Source organism: Microcaecilia unicolor, chromosome 5 (genome assembly GCF_901765095.1).
Source record: "Microcaecilia unicolor chromosome 5, aMicUni1.1, whole genome shotgun sequence".
Lineage (NCBI taxonomy): Eukaryota > Metazoa > Chordata > Amphibia > Gymnophiona > Siphonopidae > Microcaecilia > Microcaecilia unicolor.
Window position 1 is genome coordinate 118,773,309 of NC_044035.1, and position 26,685 is coordinate 118,799,993.

The 26,685-nt window shown below is 39.8% G+C and overlaps 1 protein-coding gene across 1 annotated transcript in view; it reads right to left on the reverse strand.

The window, feature by feature from the left end:
- KCNMA1 (potassium calcium-activated channel subfamily M alpha 1) overlaps positions 1-26,685 on the reverse strand; it is a 1,310,561-nt gene that overhangs the window by 505,821 nt on the left and 778,055 nt on the right. Inside the window, exons 7-8 of the mRNA XM_030203235.1 lie at positions 22,856-22,931; positions 2,585-2,755 (exon numbers count right to left, since the gene is read on the reverse strand). Coding sequence (XP_030059095.1) covers positions 2,585-2,755; positions 22,856-22,931 — 247 coding nt within the window. The remainder of the gene's footprint in view (positions 1-2,584; positions 2,756-22,855; positions 22,932-26,685) is intronic.

Genomic DNA, 26,685 nt, shown 5'->3' on the forward strand with positions numbered 1-26,685 from the left:
TTGTAGAAGTACACTATTGCCAGTTGCAATTGTTTGTTTGAATTTGGTTAGGAGAGTGATTAGTACTGTTTCGGTGCTGTGGTTGGATCGAAATCCTGATTGTGATTCATGTAGTATTGAGAATTTGTTTAAGTAATCGGTAAGTTGCTTGGTTACCATACTTTCCATTAGTTTGACTGCCAGAGGGATGGATGCTACCGGGCGGTAGTTGGTTATGTCATTTGCTTTTTTCTTTTAATCTTTAGGTATTGGGGTGAGTAGTATGTTTCCTTTGTCCTTAGGGAAGAGTCCATGTTGTAACATGTAGTTTAGGTGAGACGTGAGGTCTGTTATGAAGCGTTGAGGGACGGATTTTATTAGGCTGTTGGGACATATGTCCAGTTTGCAGTGGAATTTGGTGAACTTGTTGATTGCTTGGGTGACGGTTTCGTCGGTCAGTAGATCGAACTTTGTCCAGATTCGGTCAGCTGGATATTGATCGGGGATTGGGTCCAGACAGTCAATGAATTTTTCGTGGTCTGTGGTGTTGAGTGGTAACGTGAATAGTAGTTTTATAATTTTCTCATTGAAGTATTTAGCAAGGTTGTCTGCTGATGGGGTGTCTGTGTTGGTTGTAGTAACCGGTGTGGTGTCTAGTAGTTTGTTCATGAGTTGGAAATGTTTGTGTGTGTCTTTGTAGTCTGGCCCTATTTTTGGTTTTGTAGTATGACCTTTTGGTTTGTCTTATTGCATATTTGTATTTTCTTTGCATTTGTTTCCATGTGTTAAGTGTGTTCATCTTTCATTTTTTTCCATGCTCATTCAAGTCTTCTAGCTTGTGTTTTTAATTTTTTCAGTTCTTCGTTAAACCATGGTATTCAGGTGTGTCTTCGTGAGGTTCTTGTTTGTAATGGTGCTATTTTGTCTAATATGCTTCTGCATCTGTTGTCCCAATCTAGAGGTAATGTTTGGAGTCTGTTTGTGCTATCCATTCATTCTTGTAGATCTATTTCCAGAATGTTACAGGGTCAATTTGGCCTCTCGTGGTGTAGGTTTTGCATTTTTGCTTGTGGTATGAGCCTTTTTTTCGCCATTGTAGGGATAGGTTTAGTTTGTGGTGGTCTGACCATGGTATGTCTGTCCATTTTGTATTTGTTAGTATTAAGTTTAAGTCTGAGGACAGTTTGTGTGTGATGAGGTTGAGTGTGTATCCTTTAACATGGGTTGCATGCATATTAAGCCAGTTAAGGTCCCATAGTTGGAGGATATCCTTGCATTCACATGCATTGGTTGCGTTAGGGTCTTCTAGGTGTAGGTTTATGTCCCCTATAAGTAGATTGGAGTTAGATACACAGGTATTCAATATGAAATCCATGAAGTGTGGTTGGCATTCTTGCCAGTTACCTGGTGGTCTATAAAACAAGACAACGTTTAGGTCTTTCCTTGATATGAAGAAAAACCAATGCTAATTCCATCTCTGGTTTATGGTTCTGTAAATTAAGGAGTACCACTGCTTGTTTTTCCTTAAACTTTAAGTTAATAGTACCAAACTTTCTTTGGTTTAATTAATCTTGAATCCCACTCCTTCTCTTTTTGGTGGACTGTTGTTACCAGATGGTAGAGATGTTTTCTATGTATATTATATTCTTTAGTGTATTTGTGTTTATATCTGGTGTATCTTTTCAAAGATGTATTCTTTGTATTATCACTAAAATAATAAATAAACAAATTTTAAAAAAAAGACAACGTTTAGGTGGTCAAGCAAGGTAGTACTGTGGATTCTAACTGAGGCGATTTGAAGTTGTGATGTTATAGACTCAGCTGTTGTTGTTACGGTGAAGTGGGATCTATAGATTAGTGCTATGCCTCCTCCTCTTTTTCCTTTTCTTGTCCAGTGAGTGATTTTGTAGCCTGGGGGGCATAGATCTAAAATTATGGGGTCCTTATGATCGTTTGTTGAGAACTGGATCTTCATCTGAAAAAAATCCAAGTTTCAGCTAGAAACCTGCAGGCATAAGGGTGATTGTGGTCTCAAGATGGCTACAGTAGATTTTTTTCCTATTCCTGGAAGGCTTACCATACAATATAAGGACATTATGACTTGATGTGTACCTGGGATCATTTATGTGAAGTTCACTGCAGTGCCCCCTAGGCTGCTCCACTGCTCTGCTGGGATGTCTGTGTTGTCAGTCTACTAAGACTTCTGGCCCCCAGACATCCCAATGGATTTTTTGTACATTTTTACCTTGGATGTTTTATTGTTTGAAAATGGCCCTTAAAGAAAGACACACTGAGCACAAAAATGTCTAAAATTGGGTGATTTTCAAACCAACAAGCTAGACATTTTTCTGGTTTGAAAATGTTTGGCATTGGACTTTTGGATGTCTTTTGCAAAATGACCAAAATTAGCTTTGGCCATCATATCAAAATTGTCCCTCTATATTTTTCTTGTATTTAAGAACAAGATGAAATTTTTGTTTAATTCAATTTTGTGCATTTTTGCAATAATGTATTCAATTATCATTCTACTATATTTTGCAATTAAAATAACAAATATAAATTTTCACAATAAATAAGATATTACAAGCAAAATAGAATATTTTACCAAACCCCCGAGGATGAAGAAGACCATGAACAGACGGCCTAGAGTTGTTTTTGCATAAACATCTCCATAACCAACAGTGGACATAGTAACCATTAATAAATAAACACATTCCCAGTATGTTAGGGCTTGGTTATTTTTGAAGTTCTCCCATGGGTCCCCAGAGTTTTCCACCTAGAAGACAGAATAGAAAGGGTAGAGGAGATGTTAATAAAAATCTGAATAGATATTCGGTATTAAACATGTTCATGACCTGTCCTAGAACAGTGCTTTAGGGTCTGCAAAAGATGACATGATACAATTAACATACATCAAATTAACTATAAGGTGCTTTGTTCTGAATTCCATTCCCCCTTGTGTGGCCAGTGTTGCAAACAGCAAACAGATGAATGTCTTCAGCCATCCAATGAATGATTAATCTTCAGAAGTAGACAGTATACTTGAACTAAATAGCATCCAGGATCAAATGTCTCAACATCTGCTGTTTATAGTAGGTATGCCACATTTCCAAATTGTGCTTTAGTACAGTAAATGAGAAATATGTATTTAAGCCAATAAAGTCAAAGATAATACTGCAGCAGGATATCCAACAGACTGGTGTTTGTAAGAAGAAATAATGCTTACATGTACACTGCTAGAAAATTATTTTTACTATACTGCCTATTGAAGCAGTGTATATTGAGGTATAGTAGGTATTTTTATGTCCCTAGAGAGCTCGCAATGTGAGTTTGTACCTGAGGGTTGCAATAAAGGGTTAACCCCCTTTATTAACACCCATGTGTTAATCAAACCATATTCTTTAAAAATGTGCATAACAAGCCAATCAGCGCTAATTGCCAATTAACAAGCAATTATTGATAATTGGCACTAATTAAAATTTATGTAAACTGTCTAAGCGTATTCTATAATGTGCTGTGTGTACATTCTAAGTTGTATAGTTGAAAAGGGGGCATGGCCATGGGCGTGGAATGGGCAGGTCATAGGCACTTCCAAACTCTAAGAGTGTTGTTATAGATTGTACCTGCTTTTTGTGGGGGTAGATTTTTCATGGGAAACAATGCAAGTAGATTTAAATAACTGTCATGAATTGTACACATTTCCTACTATTCTTATACTAATTGTAACAAAATCACTTAATAAAAAATTAAAGTGTTAAAAAAGATATTTTAAAAAAGCCAACTTAACATGCATTAGTTTCCAATATATCTCTCAAATACAGCTAAATGTATGCACATTGTGGAATATCACAGGTATTTTTAGGCAGAGTAATTTTTAGACAGCCAATGTGCCTGGATAAATCATGCCCAAAGTGTGATGAAAGACAATTATTGACATAGACCATGCACAGAGCACTGTATACAGCGCCCAAACCAAACTGCAAAATCCTGTTCCCAACCCAAACTATTCATGCATTTTCAACATATAAGGCCATTCCACTCCATTGAATGCCTTCTCGGCACCAAAGGATACTGAGAAAGTGGGAATCTCTAACTTTTTAGCCACTTGAAGGAGTTGGAAGCATAACTTTATTAGGAGAGTGCCTACCAGCCACAAAGCCAATTTGTGAGGGGTGTATAAGTTTATGAATTCATTTACTCAGTCATAGGGCAAGGATTTTAGCATATATTTTAGCATCCACATTTATCAGAGACAGTGGCCTATAGTTGGCAACCTCAAGTGGGTCTCTACCTGGTTTAGGGAGCACATCCATGAGAGATTCATTCATTGTACCTGAAAACCGGCATTGGTCTAACATAAAACAATATGTGTGTGCCAGGTGGGGTATAATAACTCTTGGAATGCTCTGTATTATTCCACCATAAAACTATTCAAGCCTAGAGTTTTTCTATTTTGCATCTGCTTTAGCGCTATTACATTAAGATGCATCCTGTCTTTATCATCAAGTTGCGGAGCATGTAATCTCCTAAGAAATTGATCTACCACTGCAGTTGATAGTGGACTTTCAGACATGTATAGATCATTGTAAAAGTCCACAAAATTCTAAGTCGCATAGTTGAAAATGGTGTGTGGCAGGGGCAGTGCGTTTCTAAAATCTATGTGCATTATTATAGAATACTCCCAATCTGTGCCTAATTTAGGCATCAGGATTTACATCAGGTAAAGCGTGGCCTAAATGGATGCAACCAAATTTAGTCACTCTGCATAGTCTATATACTGTGCAGAAATTTAAATCTATACTATAAAATTTATGCATACTTTACAGAATATGCTTAGGTGAATTTTTTTACCACATAGATTTTTCAGGCGCCATATATAGAATCTGGCCCCATGTGCATAAATTGCGACTCAGCTTGCATTTCACACCCCAGAAGATGCCTACACACTTTTCTGAACATCACAAGGGTTAGAAGTAGTTTAAGCAGAGAACAGTAACAGAAGGGTAAGATTGTGATACACATTTTGAAGATAAACTTTTTCCATACACAAAATTCGTTTATGCTTGTAAAAGGGTTTTTATAAAATTACCCCAGAGGTTAAGCGTAGAAAAGCATTTGGTTTGTACTGTTATGTAAAACCCCAATCACAAAAAGAATGAGGAACTAGTTTCACAAAACTGTCCCCACTTTATATAAGACAATGGAGGAAAAAGACCCCAATAGAGGTATAAACGCTGAGAACCAGTGGAATAACATACCTTACAATGGTCCACTCATCGATCAAAAAAACTTCTCCCTATCAAAAATATTTTTTTAGCTTTTTAAAAAAACTTTTCTTGAGTATAATTATAGTCTCTTTAACTTTAAGCATAATTATAGTCTCATAATTCAATAAAAATCTTCAAAGAACAGAACCGTGGACTTATCTTTCAAAGGGCTTTAAAACTCAGGTCTTAAAAGAAAATGTCATGTATAGAGTATTGTGTACAGAAGCTTTGGAGGCTCCATGTTGCATCATTTTGCAAGGCGACATTTCAGAAAAGAATAACAGGCCTTCTTTGCAGAGACCTGTCATGCTAATAGCAAGGCAAAAATTATTCAAATCATCACAATCCTTGGCCTTCAGATTTTCCTCTCAGTTTTCATGCCATCCATTTCACATTTTACAGCTTTAGCTTTATTTGGTCTTCTGCTTTACTTGATCTTAACTTTGCCTGAAACTACAGCACTATGACACAGAAAAGGGTCAGTGTGCCCATGGTAATTGCTCTTCAGAAATACTACTGTCTTGTGCGAAGTTGCCATTACATTTACCAGATGAAACGCTCCATCAAGTGAACACCCTTAACTTAGTATTTGGTATGGCTGGGCAGATTGAATAGGCCATATAGTCCTTATCTGCACTCATTTTTCAATGTTTCTATAGGGATGGTAAAAATACTTGATCCACTTGCCATTTCCTAAGTCTAGACCACTCCTGCTAAACCATTTTGCTGCAATGCTTCTATATAGATCATTAATGAGACTTTCTCTAGTATACTGTGTCCAGTTCTGTAGGTCATACCCTGAAGAATATGGATGGGGTAGAGAGAGTCCAGAGAAAGATGACTACATTGTTGCTGGGTCTACATCTAAAGCCATATGAGATAAGACATATCCTAGAGTTACAAATATGTGTTACCACATTAGCATGCACTAACACCATTAACATGTTTTCTTTTGCTGTAGTTCCCATTTTATGCAAGACCAAGCAAGGAGAAGTAGAGGCTGACCAACAGACGAATCCAACACTGGAGATATTATGAAGAAATACTTTATTGTCATTGATATAGGAGGACCTGACACAGTCCGTGTTTCGACATCGCAAGACACCTACATCAGGGGTCTTATAATAGTTCCTCGGAAAACACTTTATATACCAGTCTGGAGATGCCAACTCGATGATTGTGGTACAACCAAGATGGCCAAAAGGTATGCACAAATAAATAAACACTGCCAGCCCCAGTAGGGTCTGCTCGTAGTGTGAAAAAAAAGTATTGATTCACCAGCATGATAGCACATGTTAGTAACTAGCTGTTAGGGACCTAAATATATATGCCCTAGAGGAGAAGAAATAGAAAAGGGATGCAACAGAGATATTCAGATATCTCAGAAGTATGAAAACTGCACAAGAAGCAAATCCAGTCAGAGGGGTTTTCAGGATATATACAGAATGAATATGCATGAGCTATATTTGTTTACAATGAAAGCAGCATATCATGTGCATCATCACTGTGACTCTATGGGAGTGGCCAGAGGGCTGGGTTAAGGAACACTGCTCTAAAAGAGGAAGACAGTCTATGGCAGGGATACTCAAAGGAGATATGCAAATCTCTCTCATGCATATTCATTAGAGTGATATGCATATTCATTAGGGATATCCTGAAAACCCAATTGGCCAATAGGACAGATTTGAGAACCCCTGGTTTATAAGGATCAAAGATGTTGGACTCAGGGGTCACATCAGAGATTACTGTATCTCTTCACAGAAAAGGTAGTGAATGCACAGAATGGCCTCTCGACGGAAGTGGTAAATGCAAAACAGTACTGGAACTCATGAAAGCATTGAACAAAAATAAAAGACCCCTATTTAGGAAGAAGTAAGGGAAAACCTAAAGATGATTTAGGAACAAAATTGGGTCAACTGGGGTCTTATAGTTCTCTTCTGTTGTCATTGTCAATGCTGTCATCACATTGGGAGTCATTCAACCTACCAAATAGATGTGTACCTTTATATGAGATATCCTTCAAGCTAGGGAAACACAAAAGGACCATGTGCTCTGATTTTCACAGTGTAAGATGAGGTTGGACAAGATGCCTTTGAAGTAAACTTACTGTTTCCTGAGGACCAGGACCATTGGCCAGCAAAATAGTAATTTGGAGGGTAGGGGAAAATACCTCTATGATAACAGAAGCAGTAAAAGCATACCCTTCGATAACACAGAGCCCAATATGATCTGGAACAAAGACCAGAACAGATAAAAACAGAAAAATACCCAGATTGGAATATCTACCTTTCATGAAATTTTGTGTGCAGAGGTAAGCAGCAGCATATATTGGGGACCCTATGGAAAAAGTTTTGTTTACATCAACCTGCTTCACTCCTGAAAAAGATCATTGGTGGTTCTTTGTCTCAGACATCACACAATCAAGCACAAAATAATGGCACATTCAATTTATTTGTAGAGTTTTATGTCTTTCTTGACATTCAGTAAATCCAGAGTTTTCAGGCAAGTGCTATTGTCCTATTTCCCATATAGTTAAATCATACGGAGTAGTTAAGTAAGGACACTGGCTATTATTCATCTGGATCAATTTCTTTTAACAGGCATATAAACTCCTGAGTCAGGCAGAATGTAGCAAATCAATCTGGGACAGAAATCAGAAGTAAAATACAGACCTGTAATAAGAGATTGTGCCACTCGAAGGAAGCCACAATTAACTGATCTATCACTGGATCGAGTGTTCTGGGTCACAGATCGTAAACAAGGTTAGTTTATAGGCAAACATGTCAAATTCAAAGTCACATAAAAGGCACAAAAAAATAAAACCAGTGATCCCACATGTGGAAAGAAAAAGAATAGAATACTGGAGAATGAGAAAGAAATGCAACTATGCCTTACATTTACAAGTTAGAAGCATCCTTGTTGCCAATTGGTAACTATCAGGGTCTCTCTCCTCGCCCCAACTCAGACTTTCATTGAAATAACTCCTTTTATTCATGAAATATGATATGCCCATTGAACTCTAGCTTACACAAAGGAAGTTCAACCCACAATCTGTGTTTAGCTTTCTGAATTTAAGAAAAAAATTGTCAGATTCAGCATTCAATTGGAATTTGTTAAAAGCACAAGACAGACTTTATCCAGTACCACTGTCTCATACTGCAAGCTCAAGGAGACTTTGGAAAACCATTGCCTGCCATGCCCTGTTCCTTTCCAAAACAACAAGCAATTGTGGAGTAGAAACACCCCCTAAGGGAACCACTGTTTCCTCTAAGCTGAATGGGAGTCCTCCAGTTACAGTTCTGCCAGTGGGTGATGCTGTTTCACTATCATGTGTTGAAAAGTGAGGGATAGGCAAGTTCTGCAGGACTCTAGGGAACCTATATGTCCCTAGCAATTGAAAACACAATATTGAAGCACCACCCCCCACTGGCAGCAATGCAGTTGAAGGACTCCTGCTCAGTTTAGATGGAACAGCAAAGGGAACCCAGAGTAGGGCTAAAAGGGGATGAGTATAGCATATTTTAGTACATAAGTAATGCCACACTGGGAAAAGACCAAGGGTCCATCGAGCCCAGCATCCTGTCCATGACAGCGGCCAATCCAGGCCAAGGGCACCTGGCAAGCTTCCCAAACGTACAAACATTCTATACATGTTATTCCTGGAACTGTGGATTTTTCCCAAGTCCATTTAGTAGTGGTTTATGGACTTGTCCTTTAGGAAACCGTCTAACCCTTTTATAAACTCTGCCAAGTTAACCGCCTTCACCACATTCTCCGGCAAAGAATACCAGAGTTTAATTATGTGTTGGGTGAAGAAAGATTTTCCCCGATTTGTTTTAAATTTACTACACTGTAGGTTCATCGCATGCCCCCTAGTCCTAGTATTTTTGGAAAGTGTGAACAGACGCTTCACATCCACCTGTTCCACTCCACTCATTATTTTATATACCTCTATCATGTCTCCCCTCAGCCGTCTCTTCTCCAAGCTGAAAAGCCCTAGCCTCCTTAGTCTTTCTTCATAGGGAAGTCGTCCCATCCCTGCTATCATTTTAGTCGCCCTTCGCTGCACCTTTTCCAATTCTACTGTATCTTTCTTGAGATGCGGCGACCAGAATTGAACACAATACTCAAGGTGTGGTCGCACAATGGAGCGATACAACGGCATTATAACATCCTCACACCTGTTTTCCATACCTTTCCTAATAATACCCAATTTTGTATTCGCTTTCCTATCTGCAGCAGCACACTGAGCAGAAGGTTTCAGTGATTTATCGACAACGACACCCAGATCCCTTTCTTGATCCGTAACTCCTAACATGGAACCTTGCATGACGTAGCTATAGATATTGGAAAGGATGAGAGAGATACCAAAAAGAGAGTATTCAGATAGGACAATCCACAGGAAGAGAAATTAAGCTGGGAATCAATCCTAGGGAAAGAGAAGTCATTTAACTTCAAGTGCCTTAGCTCACAGGGATGGGCAGGATGTCCATTGAAAAGGAAATTAAAGAGATACCTCTGTGCATATAGGTACAAATGAGCAGGCAAAGAATGTGTTAATACATATTTTAAAGCAGTTCAAAGCAGGCAGGAATATTAGATAGTGGAGGAGTGGCCTAGTGGTTAGGGTGGTGGACTTTGGTCCTGGGGAACTGAGGAACTGAGTTCGATTCCCACTTCAGGCACAGGCAGCTCCTTGTGACTCTGGGCAAGTCACTTAACCCTTCATTGCCCCATGTAAGCCGCATTGAGCCTGCCATGAGTGGGAAAGCGCGAGGTACAAATGTAACAAAAAAAAAAAAACTTGTGTCCTTCTTCAAAATTCAACTTTAAATACAGTCTTGGAATAATGAAAGCCAGAATTGGATTATGCCCACTCCAAGGAGATATCGGGGGGGGGGGGGGGGGGGGGGGAGGAGAAGGTTTCGGTGTCCATGTGAAAAATATACAGATATCCAACAAAAGAAAGAGAGGTGAGTTTAGACATGCTAAGAGGCATCAGAATTGCATAGGAGGACTTGATTAAATGACTTTAATCTACCATGTCGGGTACCTGTACAGCATCAGGGGAGAAGTGATTGTTGCTCTGCAAGAGGCATTCTTCAGTCAGTTATTTGAAGAACACATTGCAGGGAAGGCTATACTAGATCTAGTACTTATGAATGGAGACAGTATTGCTGAACTCATGGTAAGAAAAAAATTAGAGTCTATTAATCATCGCACCATGTGTTTCAATGCTACATTTCAGCCTGAACTGAGCTATACGATTAGTGATCTGGATTTCAGGAGTGCAATTAGAAGACCAAAAACTCAGATATAAGATAAAACTCCCCAAGCAATAAAAACATCTTTAAATGCTTAAGGAAGAGATATAAACCAAAGAGAAATTGCTATGATTACACAAGAAAATGGAGAACAGGGCACTAGTGAGAAGAATGATCAAGAGAAAGTCAAACATTTAACTTCTTCTGCTTGGCCTTTACAGAAGAAATAGGAAGTGATATAATAAAAGCATAGAATGGGGGCAAAAATGATAATGAAATGATTGCAATCACAGTGGGAAAGGATGAAATACTTCAAGTAAATATACAGATAAAAGTGGATGAGACCATGGGGCCAGATGCAGTACACATTCTGAGGACTCAATGAAAGTGCTGACTGCTCTGTTCAGCTTGGAAAAAGGGAAAGTTACAAAAGAGGACAGCGGATGTAATCTGATATTGAACAGGAGGCAAGCAATTAGAGACCCAGCACTTAATTTCAGAACTGGGAAAATGAAAAAGCAAAACAAGATAGAGCAGTGCCTTTAGACAAGAAGAGTACTGGACCCCAGCTGACAGTTTCACAAAGGGAAGCTCCTTTCAAACAAAGATCAAGTTTATTAATGAAGTGACAGTGGAATAAGGGGGAGGTGAATTCAGTGTTGCTGATCTGAACTTCAGTAAGGCTTTGGACATTGTTCCACATGGTGAGCGCTAGTTAGTTTAGGAATAGAACATAAATAAGGTGAAGAAGTGGCTGAGCTACAGAATTCAGAGGGTGATGGCAAATTGAATAGATTCTGAGAAGGGTAAAATGACCAGTAGTGACACTGTAGAATGATGCGAGGTCAAAATGCACTTGTTTGCAGAAAATAATAATAATCTGTAACAGGTTAGATACACCATGAAAGAAAGAAAATTGAAAATCTCTCTTCATAAGCACTGGATAGTGTATACAATTCCTTCTCCTTAGAAGTAATTAAATAAATACATTAGTTAATTTATAATATTTGATAAACTGCTTCTCTAAACTTATACCCAATCAAAATGATTCACAATGATGTTTCAGTTACAGTTTTATTAATATCTAAAACAGATAATTCTAATACAACACATAAGATTTTAACATACATTCAACATGAACAATCCTCTCCGAGGCTGTTGGAGCCAGATCATGAGACAAAAAATGCCAAATGAAAGAAATAAGTTTTCAATCTTTTCTTAAAGTGATCTAGTCAGACTTCAATCCTAAAATTGTTTGGGAAGGAGTTCCATAGGCTGGGAGCTAAGAAAAATAATGTTATGTCTCTCGTACAGTCAAGACTAGCCCAAGCTGTAGGAGGAATTACCAATCGATTTTGAGACTGTGAGCATAATGTTCTAATAGGACAGTAAGGAATATAGACAAATAAAAAAATAAAAGGGCAATCCTGAATAGAATTTCTACTAGTTGCCATCACTGCTTGATGCCTTTGCTCATTCCTACGTATCCCCTTTGGCCAGGAAAATATACCATGTGATATTCCCTGTGCATTTTTAACCCTTTAGTGTCCGATGTTCCCATCAATCTGTTTCCATATGGCTTATTACAGGAACAATGGACACTAAATTTTGCCCTCTTTCATAGGTCCTTGAGAGTCAATATTTTAAGGCCTGCACAGCCAAGTGTGCTTCAACAGAACCTTTTCTCCTCTGCCAGGCTGTGTATGTCTAACTGCTATCTAGCACGACCAGCACACAAGCTGCTATTCACCCCCCCCCCCCCCCACACACACACATAATAGCACCCACAAGCAATGGCTCTTCTGGACATGTGGGCACAGAGAAAAGATACAGAGAAGGTTGATCAAAATGATTAAGGGGATGGACAAGCTAGCGTATGAGGAAAAGCTAAAGAGGTTAGGGCTCTTTTACTGAGGGGTATATGCAGGGCTTTTTTTGAGGGGGTACTGAGTACCGTCACCCTTTCCAGTGTCTGCTAAAATTGACCCATGGTCCCCAAGTTTTAACGAAAGAGGTCAGGCTCTACACACCAATTCTGACATGTCATAAATTCAGTGGCTGGTTGCAGGTGGCCTGGCTATTGTGGGGTGGGTCCCTCAGTGATCACCCCAACCTTGAAAGGTGGCCTGGTATTTGAGTACCGGCACCTTTTTCGCTAGAAAAAACACAATGGTATATGACAAAGATCTATAAAATACTGAATGGAGTGAAATGGGTAAATTGAAATTGATGGTTTATTCTTTCAAAAAGTCTAAAGGCTAGGGAGCCATGCCATGAAGTTACGTAGTGATACTTTTAAAACAAAAAAGAGAAATTAATTTTTCACTCAATGCATAGTTAAGCTCTGGAACTCATAGTCAGATGATATGTTAAAAGCAGTTACTATAGCTGGGTTTAAAAAAAAAAAGGTTTGAATAAATTACTGGAGATTAAGTCCATAAAACGTTATTAAGATAGACCTGGGAGTCAGTAGCAGGGAATTTTGCCACTCTTTCGGATTCTGGCTTAGCCACTGTTAGAAGCAGGATACTGGGCAACATGGACCATTGGTCTGACCCTGTTTGGCAATTCTTAGTTTTATATATACTGTGCTAAGATTTTAGGTGTCACAGCTGCAATTTCTGTCTTCCCTCTGTAACAGGGTCCCCATGTGGCAGAGACTGGGCAACCATATTGATAGGTGTCATAAACAGACAGATATATGCACATAACCTCCTTTGAAAAAGCTCCTACAAATAAAGAAGTTTGAAAAGAACTAGAAGAATAATTTTGCTGTTTTGGAAGCTGTGCTTTCAGTTTTAAAAACTGTACTATCATACATCAGTGCCATGGAGATCTATTAGTTATGTTTCCTTGGCAGCTAGCATTAACATCAACAGAATGCCCATTCCTCCCAATGGAAGGATCATATCTATGATATGAAGAACAGTCTGAAGGTGCTATGTCTCTCTTAGAGATGTACACGGGGATAGGGACCATGGGAAGTCTGCGTGAATCCACAGGAATCTGTGGTATTGGTGGCAAAAGATCCATTTATGCCAGGGATGGAGTGGAGATGGATCCAAACTGACTAGGGACGGGTGAGAATATAGACCATATTATGACTCTCTGCACATCTCTAGTGTCAACTCAGTTAACAGCGCAAATTAATCAAATTACAATAGTCAAGGTAAGACAATATTAGAGCATGTTAAATGCTCAAATTGACATTAAAGTATTTCCGAATAATAAGCAATTTTCTCATCATAAAAAAGCATTTCTTGACCAATGAGTTAACCTGCATTTCCATAGAGGTTGTACTATCAAAGTGAACACCCACGATCTTTATAGCTTTAGAAATAACATAATCACAAGAATTAACAGTGATAGTTTCATGGATATGCTCTAGATTTGCATCAAAGCACAGACATTTAGTTTTACCTGTGTTCAGATTTAACTTGTGACAACACATCCATCCATCTAATAGATTTATACAAACAGAAACTCTAGAGAAAATTGCAACAATATTCATCGGAACAGGAATTAATAATGAAATATCATCTGCTTAAATATAATGCAGAAAACCATCATTCTCCAAAAGATATCCAAGAGATCACAAAAACACATTAAATATCACAGGGGAGAGAGGGGATCCCTGCGGTACACCACAGGGATTGCTCCATTGCAGGGATAATCTATCATTCCATTTAACCCTGTAAGATCATTTAGTTAAGAAACCATCAAAACTTTCCACTTATTCCCAATTCCCCTAGATTATGTAAGGGGAGAGAATGGTCTACTAAGTCAAAAGCGGATGACAAATCAAATTGAAGCAATAGTGTACTTTTTCCTTCATTCAGTCTTACTTTGTCCAACAAGGAACCGACCACTGTTTCTGTACTAAAATAGGCTTGAAAGCAATGCAGAGAGAATGTCATACTGTTCCAAATATGCACACTGAACATATGCCATGTGTGCCAGAAAAAAAAAAAAAAGCTCTGCAAAAGAAATCCTGTGCTTAATGGCAACGATAAAATGATTTACTTATCTACGTTTTTGGTAGGTTGCTAAGGGGGTCTTTTACTAGCTTGCAGTAAAAATCAGCTGGTGGTAAATACTGAGACACCCATTATCCTATGGGCGACTGAGAGTTTATTGCCAGCTGATTTTTACCACGAGCTAAAAATGCTAGTGCGGCTTTGTAAAAGGCCCTTATAATGACCATCAGACCACAAAGCTGCAGATATTGTTGAGTTATAAAACATGTTTGAAATATGTATCATCTGTACCTAATGGTTAGAGCAGCAGCCTGAGAACCAGGGAAGCCAGGGTTCAAATCCAACTGCTGCTCCTTCAGATCTTGGATAAGTCACTTAACCATCCACTGCCTTAGGTATAAACTTTGATTGAGCATTGAGCTACAACTGAGAATGGTGTGAGCTAAATCTAAATCCATAATAGACACTCAAACTGCACTAACCCTACTTATGAAAAGTTGGCACTACAAATATTCTAGAAGACCATTGCATCTCCAGCTGAAAAAAAAGAATAACCAAACACAGAATCTACTTGCTAAAAGAATCCTTCTCTGCAGTTATAAAAGGAAACCACAGACCATCACCTAGTAAAAAACTAAGTAACTATAGATTAGAAACAAATACCTACAAAAAAAATGAAATTGAAACCCGAGAAACCAGCAGAACTTCGAAAAAAAAAGAGAGAAAGATATTTCCTCCTATTCTGAACAAAATACAAGAAATCCTCGTTTTCAAAGCTGACATCTCATTTCTGTAAATATGAAAAAGCAAAAAAATGTACCTTTGTTGTCTGAGCATTTTTCCACTTGAGCTGGTCCTGGTCTCTTTACTACCTCTTTTTCTTGGATTTCTCCTAAATCCTCTTCCAGGATCTAAATTTCATTTTCTGCTGTTCACTGTCTGCCTTCTTCCTTTCTTCTCTTAACTCTGATTCTGATCCTTCTAATTTTTTCCTCCATTTCACTCATTTACCTTTCTTTTTTACCTACAGTACCTGTAGCTAGGTTTTATTCCTCCTTCACCCCCCCCCCCCCCCCCACAATCCTCAGTCTCAATCTTTTCACCTGCTTACCAGTTTTTTATTTCCTGTGCTGACCTCCCTAGTTCTCCCATTCCTATCTATGTCTTATTCCCCCCCAATCTCCTATTTCCTTTCACCCACTTTCTAGTCTCCTATTTCCACCTGCTGTATTCATTCTCGCACCAGTTTATCACCTCTTTTCAACCCCAGTTCCTTTTCTGTCACTCATTCCCTCTCCAGCTCAGGTTTCAGGTTTATTAAAATTTGATACACTACCTTAGATAGCTCCAGTCCCTTTAATTATCTCCTTATTCAGGATCCCATTTATGCTGTTGCCTTCCCTATTTCCACCTTTTATTACCTTCTTAAAATATCTATTCCCTTCCTTGTCTCTCACCCTCTTCATAATCCTCCATACCTTTTTCACCTTCCTTTATAATCCTTTGCCCCTCACTCTTCTCCCATACTTCCTTGTGCCTTTCTCCTGCATCCACTCACCTACCTCCTTCTCCAGTATTTACTGTATCTTTCCTCCACCTTAACCCTAGAACCCATCTCTTTACCCCTCCATTTTCACCTTCCCCTGCATGTGCCCTTAGTTCTCCTCTCCCTCACATAGTATCTGTCTTCTTCCTTCTCCCAGCCTCTGCTACAGCCTCCGACTCTTATATCCCATCTGCCCCTTGTCAGACCTCAGCCCCCTTCTCTCATGCCTAGTATAGATCCCTTCACTCACCCCATCTCCAACCCCAGTCTGCTCGAGCCCCCCCCCCCCCTTTATCTCTGCCCCAGTCCTAGCATCAGCCCCTTCTTGCATTTGCCCCCAGCATCAGACCATTTCTATCACATCTACCAGCTCCATTTACTATCCCCAGCCACCTTCTCCTAGCCCCTAAATTATGGCCATTTCCATGTCCCAGACACTTTCTGCCACTTGCCCCCCTTTCCAGCCACCAGGTCCAGCCCTGCCTCCTCCTCTCACCTGCCTCACCCTTTCCAGCCGCAGCCTTTTTCTCCCACGTGATCCCCATTTCAATCCCCAGTTCCAGCCCCATGCTCCCGTTTTTAGTCCCCTATTCCATTTCCATCCCCCTGCTCCCCTTTTCAGCCATCAATTCCAGCTCCAGCGTCATTATTCCACCTGTCCACCTTTTCTGCTCTAGCTCCTCTGACCTGCTCCCCTTTTCAGCCCCTAGTTCAAGCCCCAGCTCCCTGCTCTCACCTGCCCCTCTTTTCAGTCCCCAGTTCCAGCTTCAGCCCCCTCCTCATAGCTGCTCCCCTTTTCAGCCCCCAGTTCCAGCCCCCTTCTCCTACCTGCCCCCTGTTCAGCCCCCAGTTCCAGCTCCAGTCTTCTCCTACCTACTCCCCTTTTTAGCCCCCTTCCTATCTGCTCCCCTTTCCAGCCCCTAGCCACATCCTCTTGCACTTGCCCCCTTTTCAACATCTAGGTCCAGCTCCTTCTCCCTCCTGCCTCTCTCCCTTTTCAGTTCCCAGTTCCAGCCCTAGCTGCCTTCTCCTTCCTGCCCTGCATTTAAAAATCGTTTACCTTGACTCACCAGCAGCAGTTAGTGACTGAAGCAGGCTTCCTCAGGCCTTCCCTCAGCAATGTCCCACCCTTGCGGAAGCAGGAAATTGCATCAGAGGCAGACAAAACTGGCTGAGAGAAGGTCCAGGCAGCCTGCTTCAGTCACTGACTGCTGCCGGAGAATCAAGGTAAGTTTATAAGATTGTCAGAGGGAGGAGACGGAAGGGAAGGGAAGGGAGAAAGGTGCTGGACTGTGTTGGGAGGGTGAGGTAGAGAGTTGATGCCTTTCCCAAGGTACAGCTTCTAGTACCAAGGAGGTCCAATTTTTGAGAGAGAAATTTTAGTACATTACCCCAGCTGCACCCAACTCTATCCCAGCCCCACCACCAGCATACTTCAACCCACAGCCGTTTCAAAAAATACCTTATTTGTATTGGTGAACACTGGGATGGAGGAGAACTACAAATAACCATTTCCCCTATTCTTCCTGCCATCTCCGCTTGGCTCTTCTTTTAATTTAGCTTTCCTATCAGTCACTTTCCCTGTCTTTGGATGTAGAACAACACTATAAATATTACACTAGGCCCTAGAACACCAATACAGTTACTAATATGAAACTAGAACAAGCGGAGCTGCTACAGATCCCTGCACAGGAACTGCATGCTTATCATGCAGAACACAGACAGACCCTCACCCAATACAGGATAAGAGACCATAACTTAGAAAGAAACTGACAAAAAAACTGAAACGGAAATGTCTAAGGAAGCTAGACTCTATAAGCAGTGCAGTACTAGTAAACAAAATACAGAATTGCATTTCCTTCTGTACATTATGGTATACAAAAATAGAAAGATGCACTTTTCCAAAGCTGAGACATTCCAGTTTCCAAAAATGTAAAGTTTTTTTTTTCTACCTTTGTTGGCTTGGCATTTTATTTTTCTAATCTAATCTAGGTAATCTGGGGATTTATATGTGGGTGGTTTCTTAGGGTATCCTTCAATACATTTTAAAAAAGAAACCTACTATATTGCATAAATTCATTCTATCTGAATATTAAGTAACTCACTTCTTGTTACTAAGAGGTATGGCATACAAGTTAAATTTTTAAATTTTTGAATAGTGCTCAGAAACAGGTGTTTGAGTTGAGCTATGGAGCAGCTGTTTAGTCATAACACCATCACATCCATCACAGCACTGCCCTGCCTTCCTACCAATATATCTGATGATGATTTATCCAATATTATACAAAAATGGTACTTAGCTTTGGAGTGCTGTCCGAATGGAATAAGCTGCACGCATAGACTTCAGCTCAAATGGTGATGCAATATTTCTTTCAGTTTTTCAATCTTGCTAGTAAACATAAATAGTGTCCAAAAACTTAACGTGCCACTTCTCTTGTGGTGACTATTCCTTTTTTCAACGTTTTATTTTTCTAACCTGGTTGGTTCCAGTCTCTTTTCTGCTTTTTTTGTGTGATTCTTTTCCAAAATTCTGTTTTCTGTGTTACATTTACATTTTTTCACTTTCTCCTTTCCCAGCTTAGTCTCTACTCCCCCATTTCCATCCTCATCCCCTCCCAAGCACTCATCTACCTTCCTTTGACTCATTTTCTCACCAGCCCCAGCTCCTTCCCTGTAATTCAACCCTACCTGACATCTAGACTATTTCTTCTTTCTCTACCCCTTACCCAGATTCCTATACCTCCTCTTAAAATTCTTTCCAGTCCCATTTCCATATTCTCTGTGCCCTTCATAGTTCTATCTTTTAGCATTGCTTATTAACCCCCCCAGTCCCCTGATATTTATTTATTTATTTGTTGCATTTGTATCCCACATTGTCCCACCTATTTGCAGACTCAATGTGGCTTACATAGTACCGTGAAGGCGATTGCCAATTCCGGTATGACAAATACAGAGTGATATTGTGGCATAGAAAAAGTTCATGTATGACAGACACATTAGGGAATTGAAAGGAAGAAGAGTTAAGTTATGTTTAGTTCGAGTATTAGTTTCATTGTGTTGCAGGGGTCAGGCATTTAGGTTGGATCATTAGGGTATGCCTTTTTTGAACAAGTTAGTTTTTAGTGATTTCCAGAAGTTTGATAGATCAAACATTGTTTTCACAGCGTGTGGTAGTGCATTCTATAGTTGCGTGCTTATATAGGAGAAACTGGATGCATAGGTTGATTTGTATTTGAGTCCTTTGCAGCTTGGGTGGTGGAGATTTAGGTATGTGTGTGTTGATCTTGTTGTGTTTCTGGTCGGTAGGTCTATGAGGTCTGTCATGTATCCCGGGGCTTCGCCATAGATAATTTTATGAACCAAAGTGCAGATTGGGAGCCAGTGCAGCTTTTCTCGTAGGGGTTTGACGCTTTCGAATCTCGTTTTTCCAAATACAATCCTGGCTGTGGTGTTTTGAGCAGTTTGAAGCTTCTTTATAATTTGTTCTTTGCATCCTGCATAGATTCCATTACAGTAGTCTAGGTGGCTTAGTACCATTGATTGTACCAAGTTGCGAAATATTTCCCTTGGGAAGAAAGGTTTTACTCGTTTGAGTTTCCACATTGAGTGGAACATTTTCTTTGGTATAGATTTCGCTTGGCTTTCTAGCGTGAGGTTTCGGTCGATTGTGACGCCGAGTACTTTCAGGCTGTCTGAAACAGGGAGGGTGTAATCTGGGGTGTTTATATTGGTGGGTTTGTTCATGCTGTATTGGGATGAGAGGATGAGACTGTGTGTTTTTTCTGCATTGAGTTTTAGCTGAAATGCATTCGCCCATGAGTTCATGATGTTCAACCTAAGTTTGATTTCATTGGTGATTTCTGTTAGATCATGTTTGTAGGGGATGTATATCGTGACATCATCTGCGTAGATGTAAGGGTTAAGTCCTTGGTTGGATAAGGACTTGGCAATTGGGGTCATCGTTAGGTTAAAAATAGTGGTGATCCTTGGGGAACTCCATAGTCTGTTATCCATGGTGAAGATATGTTCAAATTTGATTTCACTTGATATGTTTTAGTGGTTAGGAATCCCTTGATCCAACTAAGTACACTTCCACCAGTCCCAAAGTATTCTAGGATGCTCCTCCAAATGGATTTTATGCAAAAACAGTGCCTTGCTGCCACTGCCACCAAGAGACAAAGCCAGACCCGGCCCCCTGTCCAGGCCCGCTCGACCCGCCACCCCGCTTACTTGTCCTTCTCCATCCTGTCAGTGTGCACAGCAATCTTCCCCAGGGCCCGGCGCTAGCATTGCTCTCCTGTTCCTGTGCAAGGCAGCACCACAGAGCAGAGTCTTTCCTTCCTTCCTGCTGTGTCCAAAGACGCTGTTTGGACCCGGCAGGAAGGAAGTACTCTGCTCTGTGGCGCTGCTGTGTACAGGAACTGGAGAGTAATGCTAGCACCAGGCAGACCCCCCACTTGAATGCCAGGCCCTGAGGAACTTTGCCCCCACACTCGGCAGTCCTGCCCTCTAGCTATGCCTTAGACTCTAAATGATATTGCTCCAGTAATGAAAAAAACAACCCATTAAACAAACAAAACAAAAATTCCTACAAACATAGGAAATTATACAAAATGAACAAATTCAGGTTACATACCCCTAACATTTGGCACTGTTATCAGTATAGGCAGTGCTGCTATATCTACTCCTTTTATAGCTACTATATCTACAGTGGAGGAGTGGCCTAGTGGTTAGAATACTGGTCTTGCAATCCAGAGGTGGATGGTTCAAATCCCACTGCTGCTCCTTGTGATCTTAGGCAAGTCATTTAACCCTCCATTGCCTCAGGTACAAACTTAGATTGTGAGCCCTCCTGGAACAGAGAAATATCCAGTGTACCTGACTATAACTCACCTTGACCTACTACTGAAAAAGGTGTGAGCAAAATCTAAATAAATAAATAATATGTTTAGTGTTGTGTTCAGTTTAGACCTGTTCAGCAGACTAAACTAAACACATGACTTATACATTTAGCTGATTATTGCTGCTAAACAAATAATTTTTAGATCCGCCTCTGCCCTGCCTCTTATGTGATCCATAATCATATAGATAGCATCTACCTACCTAACTACCTTCTAAATTCACCTTCTAACTTGACTTTGTCTGAGTGTATTCTTTCCTAGTCCAAATTGTAGCTCCTTTCCAACTAAATATTTGTAATTTTTTAGCCTGTACACTGCCCTGGTCTGCCAGTTACTAAGGGTGGTATAGAAAGTGAAATAAATGAAAGAATGAATCTGGCTATTTAGGGTATCTTTTACTTAAGATTAGGGTAAGTTATCTGTCAGAGGACCCATTTTATTCCTATGGGCCCTGTTGTGCTAATCTTTAGTAAATGACCCCTTAGTGATTTAAACAGTCCAATATTATCCATGTAATTTTTAAACTATACAAATAAGGAAATAATGTGTTTGTCACCCAGCAGACAATATATAAACCCCCTTTAATAAGGGCCCACATGTTAACAGAATGAGTGAAATACATGGGCAAGGGACCTTGAGGCCTAAATATTGGAAGCTATGTACACAGAGTGGAGAACCAAAAAAAGAAAACAAAATACCTGCCTTGGATAAGGTTCGATCGTATGACTGACAGTTTAGGGTATGTTCTTAAGTGGTCAGATAGGGTGGGTCAATTGGTCCTCATCTGTCATCATCTACAGAGTTTTTATGCAATTATTGTTTTCATCACAAAGCAGGTCAGGGAATAGGAAGCCTATCAGAGCACTTAATCAGACAAGCTTTTCTCTAAAAAGGAAAAGCTATTTTCCAGTGCAGTGTGCTGGCCAAGCTGATGCCTCAGATTTGGTTCCCAGCCTGGCTCTGTTCATTTTATGTCGAAGCGGAAATTCTGCAGGAAGGCTTTCCTTTAACTACGCTGGTCCTGCCAGTATCCTGACTGAGCTAATTTCAGCATAGGAAGATCAAATGTCTTAGTTTGCCATTTGAACCACAGGAGGTCAGTGCAGCATTTGGCCTATGGGAAGATGAAAGAACATTATAGGAAAAAGTCAGGAAATGCATGAATGACTTATACAACTGCTTAGTTCTATCTCTCATCTCATACTGAATTTGTTTCCAAAGGAACAGCTTGCATCACAGCAGCCAGTTACTACGTAATTAAAGAAGGAACAGAGGAAACAGAGCACAAGAGACAAGCAGTCAATCAGACCTAGACAGATAGATACACTTCTTACAAAAGCCATATTCATCCACTCGACTATTTGGGGAACATGGATTCTCCGTCCGTTTATGTCAGAATTTCAAAATACAAAATGAAAGGCATACATGAATTGACCTCGAACTTATACAGAAACAGTATTGCCCCCAAAGAGTAAGCCTTGTGATCTAAGTACAAAATATCAGTCAGCGTGAAGGCCTTCAAAATTTTCCTGAGATGGCTTCTAAAACTGTGGTGCATATTTGTTTTGTCACAATGTGCTGAAATACACACAAAAAAAAATAATATTCAAATATTGAAATTCTCCTTAATTAAGAAGCAGATAAAATGTTCTGAAAACCCACAATTGCCTTTCTAGAAGCTCTCTATTATGTATCTAGTTATCTTACCAGATTTAATTATGAATTTTATTGTTACAGTTTACCAGCCTCCTAAAAATGATTGCTTGTTTATTTATTTATTGTTGCACATTGCCTGGGATACACCACCATCTGGTGGTGAAATATAATTACTACATGAATTGAATTAAATCCACAAGTTTCCTAATTTTGTCAATGAACCACACAATTCATCACAAAGATATAATATTTGTTGCAAACTTACCAAATGGATGAAACCAGCTGCTGTCAGCCATGTACTGATAAATATGGAGCACAGATTCACCAGCTTGATGGAATTGCTGTAAAGATGAAAAATGAAGCTTACTGGAACAATCTCAATACAAATGTCATATGGTAGCACACCTTAAGGATAACTTTTATGAGAAATTTTAAAACTCTCCTCCCCACCAAGATTGAAATGTATATTTCCAAAGGCTAACATAGGTAAGTATGTATTGACAATTAATACTAAAATATCAAATTGATAATCCAAGTTTCCAAGTTTATTTTGAGTTTCATATACCACCCATTGGAATGGGTCCCTGAGTGGTTTACGTCATAATAAAAATAAACATTTAAGAAAAGAATGCCAAAGTTATAAGAAAGAATAAAAGCAAAATTAAAACAAAGAAAGCACAATACACTCAAACAGCATAACACTGACATTCAAATACCCAGCCAGTCAAATCAAACACACTTTAAGATTTTAAATTTATAACACCTCAAACTTCTTTAATTGGAATGAAAATGTTGACTGCAGCTTTATTAACATATTTTCAACTCATTGCACTGATAAATTCAGAAACCACAAACCATTTCATCTTACCATACTGTAATGGCATCCAGTGCGGCTTAGACAACTCGGAGCTTCAGTAGCAAACTTAGCCACACTCCCCTTGTAGTGGTGCCACCCATGAGTTACCTTTACACATTCACCTCATTCCCACAAAATCTTATAATAGCTGCATCTGATGTCTCCTTATCCTTATATATCGGGCCATTAAACGAACAAAACCAAAATTCCTACGGAGATGCCCCGTCCTACATGCTAGACCTTATCGACCTCCCTACCAGAAATGCTAAAAAATCTGCCCACATATTTCTTAATCTACACTTCCCCAGCTGCAAAAGAGTAAAATATAAACTAACGCATGCAACCAGCTTTTCTTATACGAGCACACAGATGTGGAATGCACTACCTACCAGCTTGAAAACAATTAACGAAATAAATAACTTTCGCAAAGCCCTGAAAACATACCTCTTCAACAAAGCCTATCCCGAGAATCCATAGCATAATTATAACACCTCACTAACTCAACCTTTCCTGAAATTCTTCTCTACATAACTGTTTGAATAGTTCTATTTGTTATCCTTGATCTTTTGTAATACCAACTGTATCTCTGTTATTCTTGATTGTAACACCATATGTATCTGTTACCCTGGAATGGCATTGCCAGAACAGGCTTTGTAAGCCACATTGAGCCTGCAAATAGGTGGGAAAATGTGGGATACAAGTGCAATAAATAAAATAAATAAATAAAAGCGGTGACAGACTAGATCTGGTCACCGCTCCCCCCCCCCCCCACCTGCTGTGGCCAAAACCTCCTTCAAATAGCCCTCCATTAAATCCTGAATAGTGCTTAAGAAAATGTCAAGGCCAATTTCTGAAAGGTGAATCCCATCAGCACGGTAAAATCCCACACACATTCAGCAGTAATTAACTCATGCACTAAAACTAAACTCCCCAACACTCATAATAAATTGGGGCACACTGCGACACAGACGTTCAATCGCTGCAGATCTCCTAGCCCCTTTCCAAACTCTTCGGGGAGGGATATGAGAACACAAAACAAATGCCTGAGGGAAAAAACACATAACTGACAACAAATCTTGCTCCATTACATGAAATAAATCAACCCCTTTAACCGTACACAAATTACTGCCCCCTAAATGAATACAAATTACAACAGGAGACAAAAATCTGCTGGCTTGATGCAATGTTGATAACAGCTGGTTCCAACACACATTCCTCATAAAGCCAACCTAAGTATTCAAATACCATGCTCAACCAGCCCTAAGTTGGGTCCCCATCGAGATTCATGAGCATGTTTGTGGGCCCAAAAAACATGACAATGTCCACACATTTACACGTAGATATCAGAGGGTAAACCAGCTGGAACAAAGCTGTTAGGAAAGAAAATAGAAAACTAATCAGCATTAATGTTCATATCTCTCACATAACTCAAATACCTATTAGAGCACCATCTTCCCAAACGTTGAATGAAGGCAGATGAACCACCCTCATTGTCTGCATAAGTGGCAGCACCTATTTGAAATGAATGATCTGTACCATATCGACCCAGATCACAACCCAGACCCACTAAACCTTTCTTTAAAAATGCAGTAAATTATTAGCTTGTCAGTGGGCTCCCATCCCTATACACCAGCCAGACAGTATTATCCATTGGGCGAATAGACGCATAACATGCCACACACTGCACTAGACACACTGCCAAAGAAGGACAACCCCGCAAAACAGTTAATAGTCCCCATCCCACCTGATCCATTTTTGACTTATGAAAATGTAAACGGAAACAATGGCACTGAACAATGACATCAGAGACCTGTGAAGCCACAGAACCTCCCCCCCCCCCCTTATATCGAGAAGGAGCCACCACTCTGCAGACCGCAAAAAAGGCCACAGCAAATGCCAAGTTAAATAAATTAGCCTCATACTCTGAAGAACAAATGTGCAATAACATGCCACAGAGTCTCACCAGCTGGTCATAAACTATAGGAAGACGCATTAGTCTAGAGCAGAAACATAAATCAGAACGTGAATAACCATAGAGAAGTTTCTGCACCAAATAAGTACTTCTAGGATCAGCCATACCAAACATCTTGGAGACAAATGCTATGGAAGCCAAGGCCTGCACCATCATACCATAAGAACACCGTCGAGAAGCACCAAACTTAAAAAAATTCACTATGCAACTCTCACAACAGGAAATCGGAAGTCCAGCTGCTCAACTTCCAAAAAATACAAAAAATGCCTCCATCCGGCACCATATGCGTTCCAGGTATTAGGCGCCTAGGCATTTAAGAGCAATTCTTCACAACTTCTCAAAACATGAGCAACAAGTCTTTGGACATCTGTGTAAGCAAGTGATCTGCCTGTGGTGGCCAATGCCCAGAAATGAGTCCATTGCAAACGAGACAAAAAATCTGTTATATGATCGGAGGCCCCAGGAATATGTCTAGCAGTCAAGAAGACATTCAAGTCTAAGTAATGTAACACAATTAACCTCGTAAGTTCCACCAAAAAAAGACACTTAGTCAATTGTCTATTAAAGGCCCACACCACTGATATATTATCAGAGCACATTATCACTCTACAATTCTGAAATCTAGTGCCCCACAACCCCCAGGCAACAATTCCAGGAGTGCTATATTGCTATACCAATCTGCCAGCCTTTACCAGGACGTCCAGGATTGAGCACACCAAATGCCCTCCAAAATAAATTCCAACACACACACATCTCCTATCTTATCTGTAAAGAATTGTAAGTCCTTATTTGTCACCACTAGTGATTGCCATACATAAACCCCATTAAACGTAGACAAGAACTGAGACCGAATCCTCAAGTCTTGCCAGACCCCCCGAATTAAACTGTCATGAAAATGTGGTCATTGTAGTACCACAGAAAGCAATGCCAGTCATCGAGAAAAAATTTGTCCCATCGGGATCACCTGGCTTGCAGAATTAAAATGACCTACTAAAGACTGAATCTCCTTTAAAGTGATCTTCCACTTTTGAGACACTCAATTTCCGCCTGCAAAGCCTGTACCTTAGCCAAAGGGAAGCACAATTCCATCCTAACAGAATCAAATTCAATACCCAAGAAAAACAAGGAAGTTGAGAGCCCTTCAGATTTTTCTGATTTTAAAGGAATCCCTAACTGTGCTGCCACACAGCAAAATGCCAACATCAAAGCAGCATAATTGTCAGAGTCGACAGGACCACCAAACAAAAAATCATCATGAAATCAAACT